Raw genomic sequence first — 25,278 nt, forward strand, 5'->3', positions numbered from 1 at the left:
ACGTGTGTAGAGTAACATTCACAAAAGTTTCAATCTTGACAGAACTTACACCCAAGAACGACTAAAGAATCCGTCCTGTTTCTCATCAAACATTGTTATTTCCAGCAAATAAGGAGATCACGAGTTTATCTTGATCAATGATCGGCGAAAATTCCTGCACAGGCAAAGTACAGTAAACACGCAACACCTGGAGTGTCACCCCGAGCGTACCTTCTCCTCTCAACAGCACCGCACATGCAACCATACGAACAGAGAGAAGATCACCGAGTTCACGTCGAATAGGCTGTGCAACGAAAGAAAAAAGAATTTAATGAATTATAAAGGCTCGATGCAGGCTAGAGAGGGGAGAGGGCGAACGAGGTCGAGGGAAGGGGATTGGCAGTCGATTCAGCCGGAATTAAAACGGCTGGCCGTCGTCGGCACTGCGGTACCGATCCGTCCTGGGGGTTTTCTTGCGCCCCTGAACCCTTGGTGTGCAGAGGAGGGTCCAGCAAAGAGTTGGAGAAAGAAAAAGGAGCTGCGAGACGCGGATGGAGGATACGAGCCAGAAGAGAAAGAAGAAGAAGAAGATGAAGAAGGAGGCGGTGGTGGAGGTGGAGGTGGAGGAAGAGGAGGTTGAAACGATGGTACTAGGGGACTTGATGAGAACGCCTGGTGGGGGAGGGTTTCCGAAACAGCTCGCCGCTATCTCGACTGATCCGATCAAGATTAATGAACGTGCGGCTTGCGAGTCGAAGTCTTTGCGCCGCCCAGGCTGCTCGTTTCGTCTCTATCTGTTGGCCGACGGGCACGTAGTCGCCTCTCCGTCGCTCTGATTCTTTTTCTCGGGCCGCTGATCCACGCAGGGGCAGCGACTAGCGACAGGTACCGTCGACGAGTCCTGGTAATAGCGCGGTTCGCGGTGGCTGATGTTGCCGCGGCGACTCGTTCGCAAGTTGTTTCGTCAAGTTGACTTGCAGCCGTTGTTGGCTCTTTTTGGCGAAGGATAGTACGGAGGACAGGGCAGCGGATAGCTTGGAAACGTCGTGAAAGCGAAAAGAAAACTGTTTCGTCGAGATAATGATCTGTAGAGAAAGAAACGAAGGCTGATGGGGATGAGGTGGCTCGTTTCACTTGAATCTTAGTGAAGCAAGAAGGTATATTTAGAGATTTATTTCCAGTTCTTGTTGCTACTCGTTGCTCTACGTTATTGTTCAGTGTCTGATATTGATATTCTTTGAAAGATACTACGAAGAGCTACAGATTAATGGAACCATGGTTCATCCTTCCATAAAACCAGTATCGCGAGCAATCACAACACAAGAAACATTTTAACAACAATCAGCGACGATTTGTTCGAGTCAGTTGTCAATCCAGAAGTCAGATTTGATCGCAAGCAGGCGACTCGAGTCGATACTTATAAGGAAACTTATAAATGGACGCATTGGGATTGGCAGCGAAGATAAAGTTACGGTAGCAGTAGCAGGCGGTAGCAGAACTCGTCTTTTTTACGTGATACGGCAGCTTCGAGATAGATGTGTCACCAGGACCGAGCCAGATAAAAATACACGTCCCCCTCGTTTCGATGGTTTTAATTAATTCCGAGGATCGACGCGACCGCCCGTGTTAACTTTCCGGCTGGGTCGCTGCATCAACCGCGCGTGTCCACGATTGCTACTGTGCAGTAACACCGGACTCGTTTAACTGCCCTGCTAAAGAAAAAAACATTGTCCCAGTATTGTAACTGATTTTGTCTTTCATTGCAACCAACTTATTGAATATGGTTTATGCGTTATTAAATATTCCAGACATTCTTATCTTGATGACATTGTAACAATTTCGAGAATTTTATATAAATAAACACACCAAGTGTGATATACGAAACTAACTGAATCAAAAATAAGTCAATCAAATGCAAGGTTCAAAATGTAGCTTTCTACAGCAGCGTTCATTTTTCTTCATTCTGTTGTCTTTTGACCATATTGTCATCCTTCTAAAAATTTACTAACAATCTTCTTCAATGTTCTATTCAATGTTATTTAATTCACTTCAATTGATAGACGTTCAATTGTGTATTTTCAAATTCAGAAATTCCAGCATCTGATTACTCCTTTATATATAGCTATCTATTCTTCAAAGTCCAAGATAATTGTTTGTACATAACAAGAACGGTTTCAAGCAATTCGCATGATCGTTCATCGTTTACAACTCCCGTCAATTTTCAAAACATATTTCCATCGTTTCCCCGGTAAAATGATGCAGGTCTCCCGGAGTTACGATTAGCATCTCAGCGGTGATCGAATACAGGGTGACGAGGTGTCCGCGGTGTCTGCGGGTTTCGAATCTAATTTCACCGGGCTCCCCCGTCGACGACACGGGGCTCCTGTTATCTTTAGTTACAGCCTAATGTGTATTTGAGATGCGAAACTGCCTCTGGGGGATGTCAGTCAGTCGGTGGAGCGAGCGTAAAGTGACGCGATGAACGCGCCACGGCGAGAAGGGGTGGCACGAAAGAGAGAGAGAAGCGGGATGCTTTGTAATTACGAGCCCTGATAAATGGAGTCGTGACTCGTTAATCCCCTCCAATTACACATAATGGGGATCGCTCGAATCCCCGTCATTTTTGCTGTTTTCAAATTCGACCGACCGCCGCGCTACTGAACACCAAGTCTAACCATGAATTATCCAGTAGCCATATTGAACTATTGAAATATGTATAATTTTATGTGCTGGACTAGGTTAGCTGCGTAGTAGCGGTGTAGCGATGCTTGTATGCGAGTATCAGTGTGTGGAAGTATGTGCGTACGTGGCGTCTCGAAAACAGATGAATGTAAACAGTATAGTCGGTTAACAGTCTGACATGGAAGAAAGTGCAAGTGTGTATCGATGAATATCTTTGAAATCGCTTATCAAATAAATATATTACTATTCTAATATTAATTCCAAGTGTAAATTTAGTGTTCCTATACCGTTATTTCGGCTATTAAGATCCAAAATTCTCAACAAATATAAAACACAAATTGTTGTTCATCTAATATCACCTTATGAAAGGAAAGAAACTCCGGACGACCTAATACAATTGAAACAGTGACTATAACATAATACAAATGAAAGACACCGAAATTTATACCGATCTTTGTTTCAACGTTCTCTAAAAATTGATATTACGAACAGAAGACATTGTATCACGAATGCAAGGAGACAGAAACCTTACCATACAGAAAATGAAAATTATATTAATTTTTATTTCAATATTCTCGACAAGCTTCAATTTCAAACGCACATATCGAATGAGTTATATTTACTAAGCCTTAGGGATCATAATTCCTCATTCAATAAAAATAATATTATTGAATACGTATAATTTTATGTGCTGGACTAGGTTAGCTGCGTAGTAGCGGTGTAGCGATGCTTGTATGCGAGTATCAGTGTGTGGAAGTATGTGCGTACGTGGCGTCTCGAAAACAGATGAATGTAAACAGTATAGTCGGTTAACAGTCTGACATGGAAGAAAGTGCAAGTGTGTATCGATGAATATCTTTGAAATCGCTTATCAAATAAATATATTACTATTCTAATATTAATTCCAAGTGTAAATTTAGTGTTCCTATACCGTTATTTCGGCTATTAAGATCCAAAATTCTCAACAAATATAAAACACAAATTGTTGTTCATCTAATATCACCTTATGAAAGGAAAGAAACTCCGGACGACCTAATACAATTGAAACAGTGACTATAACATAATACAAATGAAAGACACCGAAATTTATACCGATCTTTGTTTCAACGTTCTCTAAAAATTGATATTACGAACAGAAGACATTGTATCACGAATGCAAGGAGACAGAAACCTTACCATACAGAAAATGAAAATTATATTAATTTTTATTTCAATATTCTCGACAAGCTTCAATTTCAAACACAAGACATATCGAATGAGTGATTATTTACTAAGCCTTAGGGATCATACCTCATTCAATAAAATAATATTATTAAGATACGTGTAATTTCATGTGCTAGACTAGGTTAGATGCGTAGTAGTGATACTTGTATGTAAATATCAGTGTGTGGAAGTTGTGTGTGCGCGGCGTTTACGAAACAAATGAATGTAAACAGTACAGTCGGTTAACAGTCGGGTATGGAAGAAAGTACTGAGACGCGTGCAAGTGTGTATCGATGAATATCTTTGAAATCGCTTATTAAATAAATATATAATTATTCTAATATTAATTCCAAGTGTAAATTTAGTGTTCCTATACCATTATTTCGGCTATCAAGATCCACAATTCTCAACATGAACGCCACGTGTCCTATGTGGATAAACTTATCTAAATAGAAAGCGAGATAAAGCAAAAGTTCATAGGAAGTTGAAAAAATGACAGTAAAGTACGGTTTTGGTGAATGCAGTAGGCGTGCAATTTCGAAGTCAGACAACGTTTGCTTCAGAAACTGCAATCACTTTCCCGAGTCCTCAGCTGTCCACTTATCTCAACAGGAAGTGCTGGCTGCAACCGCACTACCTTCAACTGCAACCTTGTTACGTCTCATCATAAATCTTCCAATCTACTCAAAAACTCCAGGAAGTCTTGTCCAATACTCCAACGGAGTATTATTCCAACTTCTCCGATTCATTCGTCAAATATTTTTCAGAAATTCAACAGAGAACTTTGAACTTCACATTTCGGCGTATAATTAAACGTTTCTCTTCGTAGGCTCAAAATTTCGACGTAAGTTGTTGTCCTTCTTTTCAAATTTTCAATTTTACATTGAAGCAAGGATTTTAAGTTATTCGATTGTCGCGTTACAGTCCTCGAAAAGTAGCATTTTCCAATGGCGTCAGCTTGCGATAAGAAAAGTCGATCGACGCTTGGACGAGTCCAAGAAAATGCATTTTCTCGCCAACCCAAAGTTGCAATCGACTTAAACAGTGCAACGTTGATGGTTCCCTGCGAACCATTTGTTAGGCTGATCGCAGCAATGTTGCGCAACCGAAGTGTGTGGTCAGAAACCCGTTAAATCTTAGCTGCGGGGGTGGTGGGGGGCGAGACAAGGCGCGAATTTCACGTTGTTTGTCCCCGTACTTCGCCAAACGAGCGATTCACTGGCCACCCACTGTACACCGTACATCGTACAGCTTGTAGATCGCGCGATTGCCAGGCGGATGCGAGGCGAAATGACCGACGCATACGGATCATTTGTCTTGGCGCAACGAATGTGGAACGTGGCGTGTAGGTGGTATAACGCCGCCTGAAAATAGGGTCACGAATCGTAAGGAGGATCTGATAACCGGCCCGGAAGGTATTTCGCGTTCGTAGAGTGTCGCTGTCTGTTCCCACCCCCAAAGAGACCAGGGACACATTGGACGAGTAGAAGGAAATTGCAACAAAGATCGTCCCTTGATTTTTAATGTCACGTAGGAACAAGGTATCTGTCGTTCTTCCAAGATTTTCCATTTTTTAATCTACCCATTCAGTGCTTCTATCTTTTTTATTATAAACCTGCTATTTCTGCCTTATAATATTTATAAAACACTACAGAACATTGCACTTCATTTTGAACTAAGTATACTCGGATCAAATTACTGTACTCTCATCTATCTGCTGTGCCTAATATTATCTCTAACTGCGTTCTTGTATTTCTTGTGCCTTAACTCCGTTGCAAATGCCTGTATTTCGACTAAAGAAAAATTTGTTTGCCTTTTCGAGCAGGTAGATGACCCAATATCGACAATGTATGAAGCCTTTTCGATGTAGAGACAAATAATTGCCAAGTAATTCGAGGGATATAGTCCGTTAAAGACCCAGTTCAGGACAATCAACCGGTCAGCCTATTTACCTTAATTCACGCCCAACACGATCTATATCCGAGAGTGGCTTGTAAGGGTATTCAAGACCGGAAGAGAACGTAGGTCGCTCCGTGGATAGCGGATCAGTGTATAGATCTTGCAATTAGCTGCTCTTGTGTGCTTCCTTCCTCCTCGAGAACCTTGCTGGTAACCGTGTCGCTTGCTGATTCCCTTCGCTTTTTACCCCAAAACTAGGGAATCTAGTTCGAAATTCGTTATGGATCTATCGTACACCGTGTTCGAATTAATCTTAGTTGAATTGAAGATGTTTTACAGATCGATGGAATAACGACACGTATTGTTTCAGGACGTGGACTGAAACATTCCCAATTTTCAGCAACACGAAATCGTCTGCCACTCCTAATTTCATTGTGGAATGGTTCTATGTTCCATACATCTTAACCTCCCATCGTTCTTAAATTATCAACCATTGAAAACTAGTTCTATTCCATTGAAAATTCAGTTCTAAGAAGAGTTTAACACAACGAGAGCTTTCTCGTATCCCTGACATGTTTCTTAACATTCACCAAATACTCGGAAATGATGAAACGAACGCAGCACAGTTGAAAATACGAAAGAGGTATACTGTAAATATCATTTGCCTGAGAAACGCCTACTTTCGCCCAAATGGTAAAAAATTCCGGAGCACCGGGTCGTTCGCAATGACAACGTGGCGTACAACGTCGCATCGCGGACAGGCGACGCGATTATTCCAGAAAACATGAAACGAAAGCAGCAACGAGCCATGTCTGACTTTCGATCCTGGGTGGTAGCAGGTTATCTCGACTGTTGGCTGGGCTGCTGGTTGCATGGGCGGAGGCAGGGTCGTGCAGGCGGCCCCTCATTCGCTTTCCGGGTGCCACCCTTCTTTTCGAGGCTGCTGCGGCATATCCCCAGTCCATGCTGCGGCAACCACGCACGTGTTCGCGCATGCGCAACAGCCACAGTGTTGCACGCATGGGCGCGTACGCATATAGGAGAAACGGCACCCGTTGGAGAACCCCTTTCGCGCTCGGGCTACCCAACAGAATGTCCCCTCGATGCTCGTAAACTGTACTGCTAGCGTAATACTGCGTTACGTATGTGTCGAATGTCCCCACTGTAAGAAATCGATATCTCTGCTATGGAGAACTGGCACCGAATTTGTCGATAGAATTTGATATTTAAAATGGACGTGTACATATAATAAAATAGAGTTGAAGAATTATGCGAATGATGGAAATTAGACAAGGATAGGTTAGGTTAGGTTAGGTTAGGTTAGGTTAGGAAGGATAGTCATTGGCACTTAGCTGTTTCTTAACTATTTCTTTACGACGACATAGGAAATGAAATGACCACGGAACGGTAACCATTGCTGTTGGAAATTAAAGAATTTATTTAACAAGGATCGTTACTTGGTCGTTTTCTAACGTTTCTTCGCGATAACATTGGAAATTGGATAATCTGGCAACAATGGTCGTCACCATTTGGCCATTTTTCCTTCTTTTAAGAGTCGAATTGCCTTCACCGAAGCGTTCGTCAAATATTCGTCGAAATGTGCCAGTCATCGTTCTGTCTTATTTAATAAACCCATGGAATCTCAAATTGACTGATGTAGAGTTCTAGCGAGCCCCTATAGCGCTAGAAAAGCCATTTCCCGTGGTTGACGGTAAATTGGGCTGCACAGCGTGAAACGATTGCCTCGTAACAAATTGACGTTTCGTTTGTGCAGAAGATAGCGGACAATTGAATTTTTTCGCGGCATTAAGTCGTCCGAGGGTCCGCTATCAAAGGCCACGTTACGCGCTTTCGTCGGTTTTATCAGAATGATTCATACGTGGCATTATCTCGTTATTTTTCTCGCGCGTTTTCCACCGATCCGTGTATTCCTTTTTCGAAGGCAAATGATTTATTATGCGGGCTTCTCCATGAAACCGGTAAATATATGCACGCAACTTTGCATACGTAATATGGATGAGATACTGTCAACGCCGTCAACTAACAAGTTTACCTCGACTCGGCTGGCTATCGTTTGTTTCCTGCTTCGAATGATGTATCGCGCGAAAAACCGATAAGAATGCGCCACATAATAAATCTATAATAACCGAAATGTTCATTTTTCACGTTCGCGATAACGACGAATAGGAGAGCAGGGGGGGGGGCGAAGGGGGGGCGAGGGGGGGGGAGGAGGAGAATGCGCGCAACTTAAGTACGTAGAAGCAACTAAACCGATGATAATAGTTAACTAAAAACCAGTTAGGCTATGCCCGATACGATAACGATAAGTTGACATTAATAGAATCACTGGATTCTTAAGAAAAAAAAAAAAAGTACAAAATTCTTTCGATGCAAATTTAGATGGAAGGATGTCGATTTTTTTTTTTTTTTTTTTTTTTTTTTTTTTAGGAAACACGACGTTATTGTAAATTACGAAACATTTATTTATTGATTGAATTTACTTCACGATTGTATCTTAATCGATCACTACGATCAATATAAAGATAATTATCGAAGTGTGCCGATTCTTATCGTACAGGCTATATACATTATATCGGTAGAATGTCAAGGAATATAATGTCACACTTAATAGAACGTTCTTGTAAACTCGTGCACTTGCTTGCTTAGAACTGGCTAATTACACTAGGATCGCCTTTCATCCTCGTTCACTCGGGATAGAACGTGTTTAATGTTTCTTAATATCTTTATATTCTTATATTTAATCAGATAAACATCGTTTTGGTATATCGTCACAGCGACTCCGTGCATTTGAATCAACCTTTCATTGCTATTCTCTCTCTCTCTCTCTCTCTCTCTCTCTCTCTCTCGTAATACATCGATTCGTTTGACGCCACCTGCTACATCTTTTTTTTTTCTGTTTGTAACCTAAATCCTCGTTATTGGTCGTTCGGTATACTTTCTCGATAAAAATAGACGATATCTCGCAGCATTATTTACAACATGCACGTGACGCGAGCTTCAAGTGAATTTCAGGAGATTTGGCCAGAGCCTGGCTCGGTCCGACGATCTCGCTACGCCCTGTCCGACGAGTACAGGAAGTTTCCACTTTGCCCCGGACAACGAACTCCGGTTCCATAAGCAAACAACTCTGGCAAATTCAACAACGATTGAACAAACGAACGGGCCTGTTAACAGGAAATTTGAAAAGGAATGGGGAAAATCAAGTTTCTATGGGAATAGGATCTTGCGAAGTGGAGTTCTAGCTCTTTCGCTAAAGTGAAAGAAAACGCAGCTAATTCCGCATGATATTTACAGACAAATATTCTCAGTTATTTTCTTCACTACTTTATTAACTTTGTCTCTCTTATTTTTGCATAAATACGTTCATATCGAAACGCAGGCGTCACTGTACATTTCCTTTGAAACGAATTCCCCTTCTACGCGAAGAAACGAGTCCACGCTTGCTGAACATAAATGTGTTTCCGTGGCTGGAACCTTCTGTGACAGTTCCCTATCGAATACTTAAGACACTAAGACCGCACACTTACGTAATGACATACGAAATACGATGCACTTTAATCACATAGCAATAAGAATTTCTTTACACGACTATATACATGGCGTACGTTATCCAGGTGTATGTACAGTTTCACGCGTCGTGGAACGAATCGACCCCTTTTTCCCATCTCCTTTTTTACGTTTGGATCGAGGGGCGGTTATCTATCGGAAGAGTCATAGTGGAAGATTGGATTCGAAGCTTCGACTTTTGAAAACCCTTATAGTGTGCTGTGAAATATTTTGAATCAATTTTCGCGGAAGTCTCAATGTTACAAGAACCCAATAGAAATAATGCAAGGAAAGAAGCTTTTGAAACGCAGAGAATTCGATCGTTAGAAAGAAGAAACTTTGCGGTTCTTCAACGGTACGCACGAACACTCGCCAGTTGTCCGGCCCGACGTTCTTTCACGAGGTTTCAAACGATAACTCACATCTTTCCACACTCTTTTATAAACTGTCCCGTGTCTATCAGTTCCTGACCAGAGCTTGTAAATCCTGCACCCTGTTTTCTACACCTAGTGACACTTGACAAACGTCCTCGACATCGTCACTCAGTCTTCAAGTACGCGCCATGTACTTCTTACTTGCGAAGACCTAGCGCAAGACGTTGTTTAGCATCCCTGTTACCTCGACGCTGCTGTCACAGACAGTGTGAACTCCAACGGTCAGAGAGCACCGGGAGTGAAGAAAATTAGTAAGCGACATCGTGAGCGCCCATTTGTTTTACCAGACCAGCCGCTCGATCGTCCGCCGTATCATCCAGATGATGATGACTCAGCCGTGTTGGGAAGGAGAAAGACCGCAGGAAACTTCAGTGCCATCCTTTGTGTATTCAGGTCACTGTTTCGACTGAGACACAATAGACGATTTGCGCGAATCACCGTGCCTTCTAGACCACGTTCCAGTAACTGATGTTCCTTTCTAGGCCAACGCAAGATTATGCCAGAATTCGTCCTGGAGAACCGCCGCTGGTTGTAATGGAGGATCCGCGCTTCCGGCTACTCGAATCTCTTTCTTGCCGGCAGATCATCCATCAAACAATGATTCGTTGCAGCAAGGATCAAAGGATGACGCAGCTCTTCCTCTTTAAGTGTCTACCCTGATGCGTTCAGTAGTAGCCAACTTTGTTCTTCAATCGTTGAAACAACTTGTCCACCTCGTTTTCCATTCGCCCAATCTGTTCGATGGTTTCGTGAAACTTCAGCTCACTCGATAAATAGCTAACGAATTGAAAACGAATACTTTTACGACCAAACAGAAACGAACTCCTGGGCAGCAGTACCAACAAAGCCGGGCAGTCGACTTGAACAGTCCGGTTCCCCGGACGGATGTTACAGCGCCGTTAGCCCGTAATCGGACTTGATCGCCGGTGGCGGAATGGGCGCGGAGACCTGCGACAGTCCAGATGGACTGGTCGCCGGGGCAAGAGGACTGATACTTCCGGAGCCGATGTGTCCCAACGGTCCTCCCGTCGGGCCCTCCATCATGCCACTCACATGATGATGACTCAGCTGTGCTTGAAGATGGGCCAGAGGATGCGGGTGACCTTGGAAACTCGGATGAACCACGTTCGTATGCGGAAGAGCGGCGTTGACCGCGTGCACGTCTGCCATGTCCGTCAAACCAACGCCCGAGTCCAAACTAGCGTCGATTCCACTCGACGGGGAATTGTTGTTGTTCTTCCTTTGACTGTTGTTGTTCCCGGTTGCCAATTTCGATCTGGTGGCCGGCGTCTTAGCCGGTTTCGCAGACGGCGGCGCTGTCTGACCGTTCGCGTTCTTCCTGCGCACGTTCTTCGTGTTCGGCAGCTTGTTGTCCTTCTTCCACTTCATACGCCGGTTCTGGAACCAGATCTTAATCTGCCGCTCGGACAACACCAGGGTATGAGCGATCTCGATCCGTCGCCGTCTCGTCAGGTACCTATTGTAATGGAATTCCTTCTCCAGCTCGAGGATCTGGTGCCTCGTGTACGCGGTCCTCTGTCGCTTCGGCTCCATCCCTGGCTGGTACGAGCCGTTCGCTGCAAGAACCAAACAGAGACATCGAGTGGAGTTAGTTGACTGGCTTCCAGAGACCAATATCTGGTCGAATTTATTAAAATCGTATGGTTAAATATGGTTGTTTTTAAGGGGACCGAGAATATAACGAAGAATTAAAAATAATCGAGTGAAGTTAGCTGACTGGCTTCCAGAGACCAAAATCTGGTCGAATTTATTAAAATCGTATGGTTAAATATGGCTGTTTTTAAGGGGACCGAGAATATAACGAAGAATTAAAAATAATCGAGTGAAGTTAGCTGACTGACTTCTCGAGACCAATATCTGGTCGAATTTATTAAAATCGTATGGTTAAATATGGTTGTTTTTAAGGGGACCGAGAATATAACGAAGAATTAAAAATAATCGAGTGAAGTTAGCTGACTGGCTTCCAGAGACCAAAATCTGGTCGAATTTATTAAAATCGTATGGTTAAATATGGTTGTTTTTAAGGGGACCGAGAATATATAGCGAGAAATTAAAATAATCGAGTGAAGTTAGCTGACTGGTTTCCAGAGACCAAAATCTGGTCGAATTTATTAAAATCGTATGGTTAAATATGGTTGTTTTTAAGGGGACCGAGAATATATAGCGAGAAATTAAAATAATCGAGTGAAGTTAGCTGACTGGCTTCCAGAGACCAAAATCTGGTCGAATTTGTTAAAATCGTATGGTTAAATATGGTTGTTTTTAAGGGGACCAAGAATATAACGAGGAATTAGAAATAATCGAGTGAAGTTAGTTGACTGGCTTCCAGAGACCAATATCTGGTCGAATTTATTAAAATCGTATGGTTAAATATGGCTGTTTTTAAGGGGACCGAGAATATAACGAGAAATTAGATATAATATATTCTTGAAATTGTTGAGAAACGTTAAGTTGGTATGATCGCTAGTTCCTACAAGCTAAGTTGGTACGACTTCTAACGACGCTGCATTGTCTTACGCGTCGACCACGTGTTATTTATCTAAGTATATCCGGAGTGTTCAGATGGCTGGTACATGGTGGTGAAATATAGAACGTAAAACTTGAATCTGCGTGAATCCATTAAAAAACCAAACTCCCAAACCTATTTAATAACAGAAGTTATATTCAATGATGAATAAATATGATTAGCTTTCTCTGTACGATTACAGAGTTTTAGCAAGTAATCGTTTCGACCTTATCTGTCATTAGAAAATAGCACGCCACGAATAGCCAAGCGATTATTCAAGCAATTACACGCCGATGTTATCGTGTGATTTTTCTAGTTAATATGCGGCAATCGATTTTTCTTATTTATCCGCGACACGTGTAGAAACGACTTAAGAAATAACTCGATGAATGAATTCTTTAATACAATCGGATTTTTATCGTACATTCTCTCTCACTCTTGACGTTTCTTCTTTATAACGCGATTTTCCACCTATTACATTTAAAGTATAAATATAATTCTATTTCAAGAAACTTGAATACTCTAACTGGACGATTTAAAATTAACAATCTCGAGATACTGTTCAAGATTTTCGTGTGTAATAAAGGTTTATTTAATCGCTAAGAAAAAAAAAAGAACCGAAAGTGAATCGTGATAACAAATGGGAAGTAAAAACACAGCAGACAATTAATAACGTGCATCCATGTGAGCATTTTCAAGTCGTACTATCTGAATGTTAAATTTGTTGCAGCTTTCGAACGAGTACAGGCTTCGACCAGTGACAAGCATCATTATTTTAAGACTTGTACTATTGCCGATAGTCTCGAGGCGACGTGTCACCGTCTGGTGGCACACGCTCGACTTCATGGAACGCGCGATCACCGATCGCAATGGATAAAGAAGCGTGACACGTGCACCGACACCATCGTTCTCCAGTGAAACGCTGAAACAACTGACTCTACATTTTCCAATCGGCTGACCGATATTTCAAGGCCGTGTTGCTCGAGCGCCAAATAACTGAAATACTCGTTGAAATTCCAGCAGGATTATCAAAGTTATTAGGCAAAAAGTCAAAAGAATGGGAACATAAATTTGGTAAATTCAAATTGGTCTTTTTGGTTATGAAATAATATGAAAATTGTAAGTACAGTAAAATTGAAAACAAGTTGTTCAGAAGAAAGCGTTTTGAAGAAACGCAGGTCTGAAGTTATTTGGTCATTTTCATAGTCCTGATACAATAATAAATATCATATAGTCATAAATATTCCAAATTTACAAATAAGATCATATAGTGTGGAAATAAATAGCTGAGGAAAATTGCTGAAATATTCGTCGAAATTTGAGCCGGATTATCAAAGTTATCTCTTCTTAGGCAAAAAGTCAAAAGAATGATCATTTGCTTTGATACTCCAACATAAATTTGGTAAATTCCAATTGGTCCTTTTGATTGTGAAACAATATGAATATTGTACGTACATTGTAGAATTGAAAGCAAGTTGTTCAGAAGAAAGCATTTTGAAGAAGTGCAAGTCTGAAGTTAGTCAAAGAATGATGATTTGTTTTGATACTCCAACATAAATTTGGTAAATTCCAATTGGTCCTTGTGATTGTGAAACAATATGAATATTGTATGTACAGTAAAATTGAAAGTAAGTTGTCCAGAAGAAAGCACTTTGAAGAAGAGCAAGCTGAAGTTAGTCAAAAGAATGATGATTTGCTTTGATACTCCAACATACATTTGATAAATTGAAATGGTTCCTTTTGATTGTGAAACAATATGGAAATTGTATGTACAGTAAAATTGAAAGTAAGTTGTCCAGAAGAAAGCACTTTGAAGAAGTACAAGCTGAAGTTAGTCAAAAGAATGATGATTTGCTTTAATACTCCAACATACATTTGATAAATTCAAATGGTTCCTTTTGATTGTGAAACAGTATGAATATTGTACGTACATTGTAAAATTGAAAGCAAGTTGTTCAGAAGAAAGCATTTTGAAGAAGTGCAAGCTGAAGTTAGTCAAAAGAATGATGATTTGCTTTGATACTCCAACATACATTTGATAAATTCAAATGGTTCCTTTTGATTGTGAAACAATATGAATATTGTATGTACATTGTAGAATTGAAAGCAAGTTGTTCAGAAGAAAGCATTTTGAAGAAGTGCAAGTCTGAAGTTAGTCAAAGAATGATGATTTGCTTTGATACTCCAACATACATTTGATAAATTCAAATGGTTCCTTTGGTTGTGAAACAGTATGAATATTGTACGTACATTGTAAAATTGAAAGCAAGTTGTTCAGAAGAAAGCATTTTGAAGAAGTGCAAGTCTGAAGTTAGTCAAAGAATGATGATTTGCTTTGATACTCCAACATACATTTGATAAATTCAAATGGTTCCTTTTGATTGTGAAACAATATGAATATTGTACGTACATTGTAGAATTGAAAGCAAGTTGTTCAGAAGAAAGCATTTTGAAGAAGAGCAAGCTGAAGTTAGTCAAAAGAATGATGATTTGCTTTGATACTCCAACATACATTTGATAAATTCAAATGGTTCCTTTTGATTGTGAAACAATATGAATATTGTATGTACAGTAAAATTGAAAGTAAGTTGTTCAGAAGAAAGCATTTTGAAGAAGTGCAAGTCTGAAGTTATTTGGTATTTTCATAGTCCAGAGACAATAATAAATATTATATAGTCATCAATATTCCAAATTTACAAATAAGATCATACAATATCCAAATAATATCAAACTTCTTATCTTCGCATTATTTCAGATGCCATCATTTGAGCAACGTTACACAATTGAACGAACAGAAGCGAGAAAGTCTCATGTGCTTGATAAATTGACATGTTATTCGTCTGATACCGCGATGAAGATTGACTTTAAGGTAGTCGTTGAGAAAAAATGCACAGTCATAAGAAGTGGGTGTAAAAATCAAAGTGACAAACAACGATCCTCTAATCGTTTTGTGCTCTTCACAACCCCCATATTAAATTTGGATGACCCAACTGTAGTATACTTTTATCTCACCCTTTCAACCCCTTCCATCACTCTCTGTTCTTCTGATCACTTTTTATTATTTAAGCTTCTACAGCAAAACTTAAAAAAATGTTAATTAGCATCAAATAAAATAACTTTTGATTCTATTCACATAAATTTAAAATTCTATTACATAAACAAAAAATCATAAATAATGCAGAGGTTGAAGGAGCTCCAATGTTAAATGAACTCCAATCTGAATAGAAGAATTCCATTTATTGATGCAAGCTGATTCAACCAACTGTCTATTGAACCCAATTATTTCAATTGTTTTGAGCATCAACGCCTATTGCATAGGTGAAAAATCACAGATAATGAAGACAATCACTAAATGCTGATATCATGAATTGCACATCCCTCGATGAACCCAAACAAAATTCTACAGTACAATTTCCTCGTCCACTTTACACCCCATTTATTTCTCGCCTTATCACAAGCCTCTATCGTAGTTCTATGGTTTTCTTCTAAAGAGTTGTAACCGAGACTCGATATCAGAAGTGACCATCGTGGCTCGTCACTAGCATCGGTTCAGGTCGCGACGAAGGTGACACACGAGAAGAGATTGGTGCATCGATTCGTTGGTCGTATCACAAGCGACGTCAATCCTCGCGTGGCATGCTAGATGCGTTCCTTGGTGGTCCGTAGGAGCACGATAGAGGAAGCATGGCAGCGAGTTCAGTTTAGAATCTGTGCAGACACATTCCATTCCGAAGCTGACCGACGGTCTCGAGAAGCCCCTCCTAACAGCAACGTCCGGTCGCTGAGCTTCGAACATCCAAAGGGGGAGAGATTGCAGTCTCCGACAGGCCGTCGGACACGCATACCAGACTTCACCGGCACTGAACGTGAAAGCGAGGACCGTGTTATGCGCGAAAATGATACTCCTGCGGATAAAAATGACGACGCTCCGCGAGCATGCATTTGGAGCTTGCGATTCTTTTCTCAGGATCGAGCATATCGTATCAAATCAAAATAATTCAGACCTTTGTTGGAAGAACGTGAAGATCGCCAAAGGAGGGTTCCAAGGTCCAGGCATGGAACATTACTGAAATAATATTTGACTATTGTTTGTTGCAGGTTATTCTGTTGTCAACTAAGTGTTTGGTATCGAATGATAATTTTGTAAGCTTCTAATTATAGTTATTCGCTTCTGCTGAAGAATTTGTTTCAGTTGTGTCACTTTTGAAATACGTACATCTGCAACATATCGGTGAGACAAAAGGAGGAATTCTAACCAACTACACTAATTTTTGTGCATTTGTGGGTAATCTAAAGGTACAGAAATGTGCAAAAAAATATCAGCTATTGGAAGCAAAGTACTTGTAATTTGTAAATCATAAAACGATTCTCAATCTAAACTTCTTTAAACTTTATAACAATATAAAATTACATAAATATTCTCAGTCTAATTATGATACAGAATGTCATAGGTGATATACTGATACTGATAGTTGATAAAACTAACTTTCTGTGCATTTGTGGATAATTTAAAGATACAGAAATGTGCAAAAAGATATCAGCTATTGGAAGTAGAGTATTTGTTGTAATTTGTAAATTATAAAACAAATCTCAATTTAAACTTCTTTAAACTTTAGAACAATATAAAATTACATAAATATCCTCAGTCTAGTTATGACACAGAATATCATAGATGATATACTGATACTGATAGCTGATAGAACTAACTTTCTGTGCATTTGTGGGTAATTTAAAGGTACAGAAATGTGCAAAAAGATATCAGCTATTGGAAGCAAAGTACTTGTTGTAATTTGTAAATCATGAAACAAATCTAAATCTAAACTTCTTTAAGCTTCATAACAAAATAAAATTACATAAATATCCTCAGTCTAGTTATGACACAGAATGTCATAGATGATATACTGATACTGATAGCTGATAGAACTAACTTTCTGTGCATTTGTGGGTAATTTAAAGGTACAGAAATGTGCAAAAAAATATCAGCTATTGGAAGCAAAGTACTTGTAATTTGTAAATCATAAAACAAATCTCAATCTAAACTTCTTTAAGCTTTATAACAATATAAAATTACATAAATATCCTCAGTCTAGTTATGACACAGGATGTCATAGATGATATACTGATACTGATAGCTGATAGAACTAACTTTCTGTGCATTTGTGGGTAATTTAAAGATACAGAAATGTGCAAAAAGATATCAGCTATTGGAAGCAAAGTACTTGTAATCTGTAAATCATAAAACAATTCTCAATCTAAACTTCTTTAAACTTTATAACAATATAAAATTACATAAATATTCTCAGTCTAGTTATAACACAGAATATCATAGATGATATACTGATACTGATAGCTGATAGAACTAACTTTCTGTGCATTTGTGGGTAATTTAAAGATACAGAAATGTGCAAAAAGATATCAGCTATTGGAAGCAAAGTACTTGTAATCTGTAAATCATAAAACAATTCTCAATCTAAACTTCTTTAAACTTTATAACAATATAAAATTACATAAATATTCTCAGTCTAGTTATAACACAGAATATCATAGATGATATACTGATACTGATAGCTGATAGAACTAACTTTCTGTGCATTTGTGGGTAATTTAAAGATACAGAAATGTGCAAAAAGATATCAGCTATTGGAAGCAAAGTACTTGTAATCTGTAAATCATAAAACAATTCTCAATCTAAACTTCTTTAAACTTTATAACAATATAAAATTACATAAATATTCTCAGTCTAGTTATAACACAGAATATCATAGATGATATACTGATACTGATAGCTGATAGAACTAACTTTCTGTGCATTTGTGGGTAATTTAAAGATACAGAAATGTGCAAAAAGATATCAGCTATTGGAAGCAAAATACTTGTAATTTATAAATCATAAAACAATTCTCAATCTAAACTTCTTTGAGCTTTATAACAATATAAAATGACATAAATATTCTCAGTCTAGTTATGACACAGAATGTCATAGATGATATACTGATACTGATAGCTGATAGAACTAACTTTCTGTGCATTTGTGGGTAATTTAAAGGTACAGAAATGTGCAAAAAAATATCAGCTATTGGAAGCAAAGTACTTGTAATTTGTAAATCATAAAACAAATCTCAATCTAAACTTCTTTAAACTTTATAACAATATAAAATTACATAAATATCCTCAGTCTAGTTATGACACAGAATGTCATAGATGATATACTGATACTGATAGCTGATAGAACTAACTTTCTGTGCATTTGTGGGTAATTTAAAGGTACAGAAATGTGCAAAAAATATCAGCTATTGGAAGCAAAGTACTTGTAATTTGTAAATCATAAAACAAATCTCAATCTAAACTTCTTTAAACTTTATAACAATATAAAATTACATAAATATCCTCAGTCTAGTTATAACACAGAATATCATAGATGATATACTGATACTGATAGCTGATAGAACTAACTTTCTGTGCACTGATGGATAATTTAAAGATACATAAATGTGCAAAAAGATATCAGCTATTGGAAGCAAAGTACTTGTAATTTGTAAATCATAAAACAATTCTCAATCTAAATTTCTTTAAACTTTATAACAATATAAAATTACATAAATATCCTCAGTCTAGTTATGACACAGGATGTCATAGATGATATGCTGATACTGATAGTTGATAGAACTTTCTCTTCTTGCAAGAAAATGAAGAATATGACCCGTAAGATTGTTCGCCACGACGAATTAGAATTATATTGCATTCTTCTACGTAAGTTTTGGTAAACAATTTCTATATAAAACTATATAGAAGAATATTCTAAGCATTTTTGAAAACCATATAACCAAAATTAAAGAAAGCGCCATATTTTAATATCCAGATAAATTATATAAAACAAGAAAAGAATAAAATCGAAATAAAATTTTCCAAAACTATCCAGATACGTGAATAATTTTCAAATAATTTTCAAAGCTATTTTTCCAATCGTTTCTTAACTATCGAGCTTTCAACTAGCCATAGCTCGATTCCAACGGAGCTTACAATACATTGAGGAAAAAAGGTAGGAAGAAAACCTTTGTTACGGTGGAACGACGCGTTAAAAACTTGTTTCGCATACGGTGCGCCGTGCTTCTTTCATCGATGATATTTTTTGTTACCTGGAAATATGAATTATGATATTCCGGTTCGATAGTATCCGTGTAGAACGGCCTGAAAAGCGAAATAGTTGCAAGCTGGAATGAACAGCACTTTCCCCGGTCAAAACGGAATAGAAATTTGAGGCTGCAAAGGCAGCCCAATTCTCTGGCATATTACGTTGCAAAAATTCCCTTTGTAGATTCATAATCCTTCTGCGAAATGCCTGCCGCAGACGGCAACGTTCGTTACACGTACCACTCATGCCATTCCTCACGCCGCGTTTCCAATGAATAGTATTGCAAGCTTGTGTACTATGTTATCGTGTAATTCCTCGACATTTTCTATTCGATATCGATCTTCTTAAAAAACAAGACAGACGACATTCACTCGTGCGAGAAATATAACAAGTTGCGAATAATTTTTATGCGTTTATTATTAGAAGCTTCTTAGTGGAAAGTCTATCTGTTTGTAACGCGAACCAGCTACAAGCAGGTAAACAAAATGGAAAAAAAGAAAGAAAAAAAATGATCGAGATCGTATAACACGCGTCTATGCTTAAACCCTATTTCTAACAATAGGATAAACCTTCCATCGATTTGTCTGTTTTTCTAATATTTCTGTTTAGAATCGCCCTTAAAGTTCGCTATTTCTCAAGTTGACGTGTGATACGAGATGAAGAATAGCGGCACTAAGCGTAACCGAATAGGTGGTAAATGGGTAGGCTTCTAAAATCTCGCACAGGTGATCGGAAGGTGGAACGATAAATTGCAGCCCATCAGTCTTCCGACTGGTCGGTAACGCGTCACCTTGCGGCCTCGGCGTATTAGTTTCACAGGTAAATCCTGCAACATCGCTTCCGAACTCTCGTCATGCGCTCGGTGGCGTGCGGTAAACACATGGCGATTATGTTTTTATCGTCAGACGTTTAATAATGAGCTAATAACGACAAAAAAGCGAACACGTGCAATGAATCGGATTGTCAGAAAACACGATGAAACTGAGAACACGCTGAAGTAAGGCAAAGAAACTGGTTTAAAGCTGAATAATACAATGGAATATGTAGCATAATACGGTAGAGTATACGAAATATCAGAATAGGTTATGCGACAATGGAACATAGACGAATAGTACGTTTTTAAGTAGTAAAACCTGGGATTATAGAGTCATCATGTTCCGTCGGACAAAGATCGTGCCATTTTCTAACCTATAATTTCCAAACTATCAATTAAAATTCAATTAAAGCCTGCACGTTTAATCGCCAAATAACTGGAAATAGCATATTTCGTGGTGAGACCTGTCTAAATTGAGCTACCATGCTACAATTGCTCAATCTTTGTCGTCACTGGGTTGTAGGAATAAAAAGGGGCGTTGAAAGTTCCAACTCACCGACACCAGCAACGTGAATCTTCTTCATCCACGGGTAAATCACACGGTCCCCGTTCTCCTCTTCCTCTTCCTCATCCTCCAGCATGCCCGGCGACCCGTCCATCATTTGATCATCTTCCATGTCATCCTGATCGGAGCCCTCGTCCACGTGATGCTGTTGCTGCGACTGCTGTTGGTTCTGTTGTTGCTGTTGCGTCGGTTGCTGTTGCTGCGAGTTTTGTATATGTTGAGACTGTTGACCGGTAGACGGTTGCTGCTGAAGATCCGGCGAGTTGTCACGATGCAGCTGACTAGAACTCGCCGGACTGCACGCGTTACTTTCGTGCGGTGTCTGCTGTTGACTCGGCTGTTGATGATGTTGAAGACTATCCGGCGGCTGCACATGATTCTGCATAATACCCGGTGATAGCGGAGTGGAGCCGAGAACAGTCGATGCGGACACAGGTGGTTGCTGCTGTTGTGGCTGTTGCTGGTTCTGCATCGACGACGGGCACGTGAGCGGCGGTTGTTGAGCCTCCGGCGGCATCGCCAAGGCGCCCACCGCGTGATGATGAGGATGCAGGCTCGCGTGATGAACGGCGTGCACTTGATGATGAGGATGATGCGGCCCATAGTAGCTACCATAGCCGGCATAGCCGCCGTTTAGCTGCACCGCGGACGACGCTCCATAAGGAGTGGACGCCGCTTGATGATGATGTTGATGATAACCGTACTGTAGCTGATGAGACTGCGGATGATTCAAGTGGTGACCACCCCCGCTGGCGGGAAAGAACTCCGCTCCAGTGGACGGGATGTAGTTGCTCTGACTGTATTCCTCGCTAGGAGGAAACTTTGGATCCACCATCACGGAAGTCGCGGCCAAATGATGGCTGCTAGCTGCCTGCTGGTGTTGATGATGATGATATCCACCGCCGGTGGATGGATTCATGAGAAACGAACTCATGTTTGCGTGGACTTCTCGTCTCGCGACGGCCGATTCCACGATTCGACTCTCGTTACACGCCAAACAATGATCGACGGTAGTCACGGTACCTTTTCAGTTCGTCCGACCCTCCGTCGACGTTCCAGGTTTAATTCATAGAATCTCACGATTCCATGTTGATGATATTCATTGTTGGAAGCGTATACACCGCACTGCACTGTGGCCCGTGGCCGACATCCCTCTCTGCCGCCGCGAGCAGGGTGACTTTTTCCACCGGAGGGGAAAGGGTACCGCGTCTAGACGCAGAAGACGGAAAAGGGAGAAAGACAGGGGGAGAGAAAACGAGCGAAAAGAGCAAGACCACGGAGAGTAGCAGACTCCCGGTGGACAGCTGCTTATCCTCTCCTCTCCTTCCGCCACTTTTGCGATCTTCCACGAAGCTCCGCGGCCTCGTTCACTCCTTCCCGCCCACCGAAGCCCAATTACCATACCACGTGACCGCGGCACCGACCAATCAGAGCTGCTCCAAGCTTGCGACCATGATGGATAGCGCGGCACGCATGCAACACGTGAGTGGCGCCACGAGAACCACTGCGGCAGGTGCACCAACTTCTTTCTTCGTGCCTCCTTCGCGAGCGACGGTCACCAGAGCTCTTCTACGCACTCGTTCTCTATGACGTTAGAATTCTTTACAATTTTTTTTCCTAATCATACACACTTTACACTATTTTATCGACGATAATCTTTCTAACTTTCGATCAATGTCCTCGATGCATTGGAAAAGTTCTACCAATCGCTCGTTAAATCTTCAATTCCGCTGAAATATCCGATCACCATATGACACCTTCTCAAACTCCGATCGATCCCATTCACTTCACACTGATTCTTTCAAGCGATTCGATCCGAGGAACATAGGCACCATCGACCGCCGGCCAAGCTGTCAGAGAGCCATGAAAGTGAGCTCGTCCTGCCTCGGCAGAAACTCGTCTGGCAACTCCGGCAACTCTGTTCCCAACTCCCTCCAGGTCCAACGAGACCGGCTGGCTTCGAGCCGTTGCCGAGAGCCGGGACACCCCCTCTCCTCGTCGTTCCTCTTACTCTGCCGCCAGCTAACCCCACTCCGCGGAAGCACGAGACCAACCCCTGCCACGGAAAGCGTGGATCCTGTGCCCTTATGGGGCCATACTCCAGGGTACCTAGAACGGTATAGTCACTCCTACGGATCTCCTTAACCCGCCTCCATCCTTCTGAAATCCATCTTACGCCAGCATGGTCAATGCTCGACGAAAACCACGCCGATGCTGTCTAACGTTATTGAGATCGTCACATCGGCGGTTAAATGATATCACCATGCTAATTGGCAGATGTCGCTAGGGTGACGCGGCTTTTATCGTATTTGGAGGTTCCTCTTAGTAATAGATGCGTTAGATCGTTCGAGCAAAGCTGCGTATTCGTTAAATGTGCGGATATTTACACAATGCGTCTAATTAAAATGCGCAACGTATCTTAGGTAAAATAATTGATTTAAGTAGCGAAACAAATCTCTATTTAGAAACCATTATCGTATTTCCGCTGATGAAACCATAAATTTCTAGAGAAATTCGCAGTGTAATTACGAATGAATAGAGCGATGTGCGAAGGTACGGTGGAATAGCCATTTAACAATATACAGCGAGTAAATAGAAAATGTCGTACGAGCGTGACTCGCTCGCGAAATATCAAACTCTTGTTTATTTCTCGAATTCACGTTACTAATGCAAATATTCTATTTTCGTTGGTCCGCTGGTCCATTAGGCTGGTAATATTCTTTGTTAAAACGAGGTTATCAATGGAGCAACTATTCACGGTCGATCGTCTATCGGCGAGCGTGATTATCAGAATGTCTGGTCGGCCGCTGTGCACACGGAATCACGCGTTACGTAAGACGTTTCGACGCGGACCAAATTGAAAGTAATGGCTGCGGCGTTCTTTCACCGCGTGTTTATATTAGTGCTCTACAAGTGTCTCACTGCACTCGGTCAAGTACGTCTACCCGCGATCAGCTGCGTGGAGCAAAGCATATAAAGCGCCGAGTCATTACACAAAGAGCACACTCACTCTGTTTTGCCGTGCTACGACAATGTAGGATGGCGAGGCTTCTCTCGACCAGCCGTTTTACCGTTTAGCATTTTACTTTTGCTAGTCGAGACTGAACGATGCTGAATACAGCAACCCGACAGTGGAATCTGCAGCGAAAGTAATTTCATAAAAGAAGGTATGTTTAATAAAATCAGCTAGACGTAAATTAAATAGAAGAAATTTTAGAAAGGTTAGAAAAATAGTAGTCAAATTTCAGAAATCAGTTACCCATTTCGAGCAACACAACTGTGCCACAAGAAGCCATGAAAAATACTCGAGGAATAAGAAGAATATCGTGTGCCATTAAAGGGGCGATAATAAAGAAGAATAGAATAGAAGAATAGCGGAACACGAAGGGGTGGCAATTGAACGAGCCCTGAGAGCGCGTCACCTGTTTTTCCCCCGGTTTTGCGCTTCCTCGAGTCGAGGCTTTTTCGTTAAGCAAGATACGACGCCACAGTTATTTTTCTATTTCTCTTACGGCCACTTGCTGCCTCTCCAGGACGAAAGGAACGCCGCGTCGAGTGGAATCTGCGAAGGGGGTTGAAGGAGCTTGCGGATGACGTAAAACGAGAGCAAAGAGGGTTGTGCGGACGTTGTCTTCTCGTTTTGCGGATCGAACTCTGTCTCCACCAACCTACGCTCGCTCTAAGCTTCCGTCTTCCTCGTTCAACCCCTGTCCACCCCCGCGACACCGTCTTCTGGTAACATTTCTTCTTTATCCAACATTCAGCCGCGCACGTCTTGCCGGTTCTCTGCTCGAGCCCTCGTCGCTCCTCTTCTCTGCTCTTCCGGCGAAACACAATCAATCACATTTGCCGGTGAGCCGGCATGACACCCCCCTTTTACACCCACAGCCACCCCTGCACACGTAGTTCGTCAACGACGATTCCCTCTCGTTCTCCCTCGCCATCTCCCTTCCACGCGATCGTCGCGATCTCCCAAATGACGATTATCGTGAGATCGCCCATGAGAGCTCACCGACATGCGCCACGTGCGCCACGAGGGCTTCCAGTGCAACTGACCAATTAAACATGAAACTTTCTGTCACCCTCTTGGTTCACACTCTATGTGGATTTTCTAGGATTTCTTGTCATTCGACTTCTTGGATAGTTAAAGTAACGTAATTTAGTGCTGGAGTTCTTGTAGGAATTCTTCTCTCACTTGTATCCAAGCTACCAATATGCTATTTTGTAAGTGTAATATTCTTTAATTAGTAGAAAGTTGTATATACAATTAGTGTCTTTTCTCTAGCGAAGAAAGTGGTGTATCAAGAGAATTTAGATTTCCTTTCGTCTTTATGGTTTTATTCTATTTATCCATTCGAAACTGATGTCACACCAGGTATATACCTTTTTTGTATATAATTTAGCACACGCGAAGATATGATACATATCTTCAGGTTTTTCAAGAAGATATGCAATAATAAACTATTGCGTGATAAA

The 25,278-nt window shown here is 40.8% G+C and overlaps 1 protein-coding gene across 1 annotated transcript; it reads right to left on the minus strand.

Moving 5' to 3' along the window:
- Window positions 1-8,231: 8,231 nt before the first annotated feature.
- LOC117242280 (homeobox protein Hox-A4) lies at window positions 8,232-22,759 on the minus strand. Its single transcript, XM_033508821.1, has 2 exons — window positions 20,794-22,759; window positions 8,232-11,341 (listed from the first exon to the last, which is right to left on the minus strand). Exons 1-2 carry the CDS (start codon window positions 21,734-21,736, stop codon window positions 10,653-10,655), a joined length of 1,632 nt encoding a protein of 543 aa, XP_033364712.1. The 5' UTR covers window positions 21,737-22,759; the 3' UTR covers window positions 8,232-10,652.
- Window positions 22,760-25,278: the final 2,519 nt, after the last annotated feature.

This window comes from Bombus vosnesenskii, unplaced genomic scaffold (assembly GCF_011952255.1).
Source record: "Bombus vosnesenskii isolate JDL3184/JDL3185 unplaced genomic scaffold, Bvos_JDL3184-5_v1.1 scf7180000016273, whole genome shotgun sequence".
Lineage (NCBI taxonomy): Eukaryota > Metazoa > Arthropoda > Insecta > Hymenoptera > Apidae > Bombus > Bombus vosnesenskii.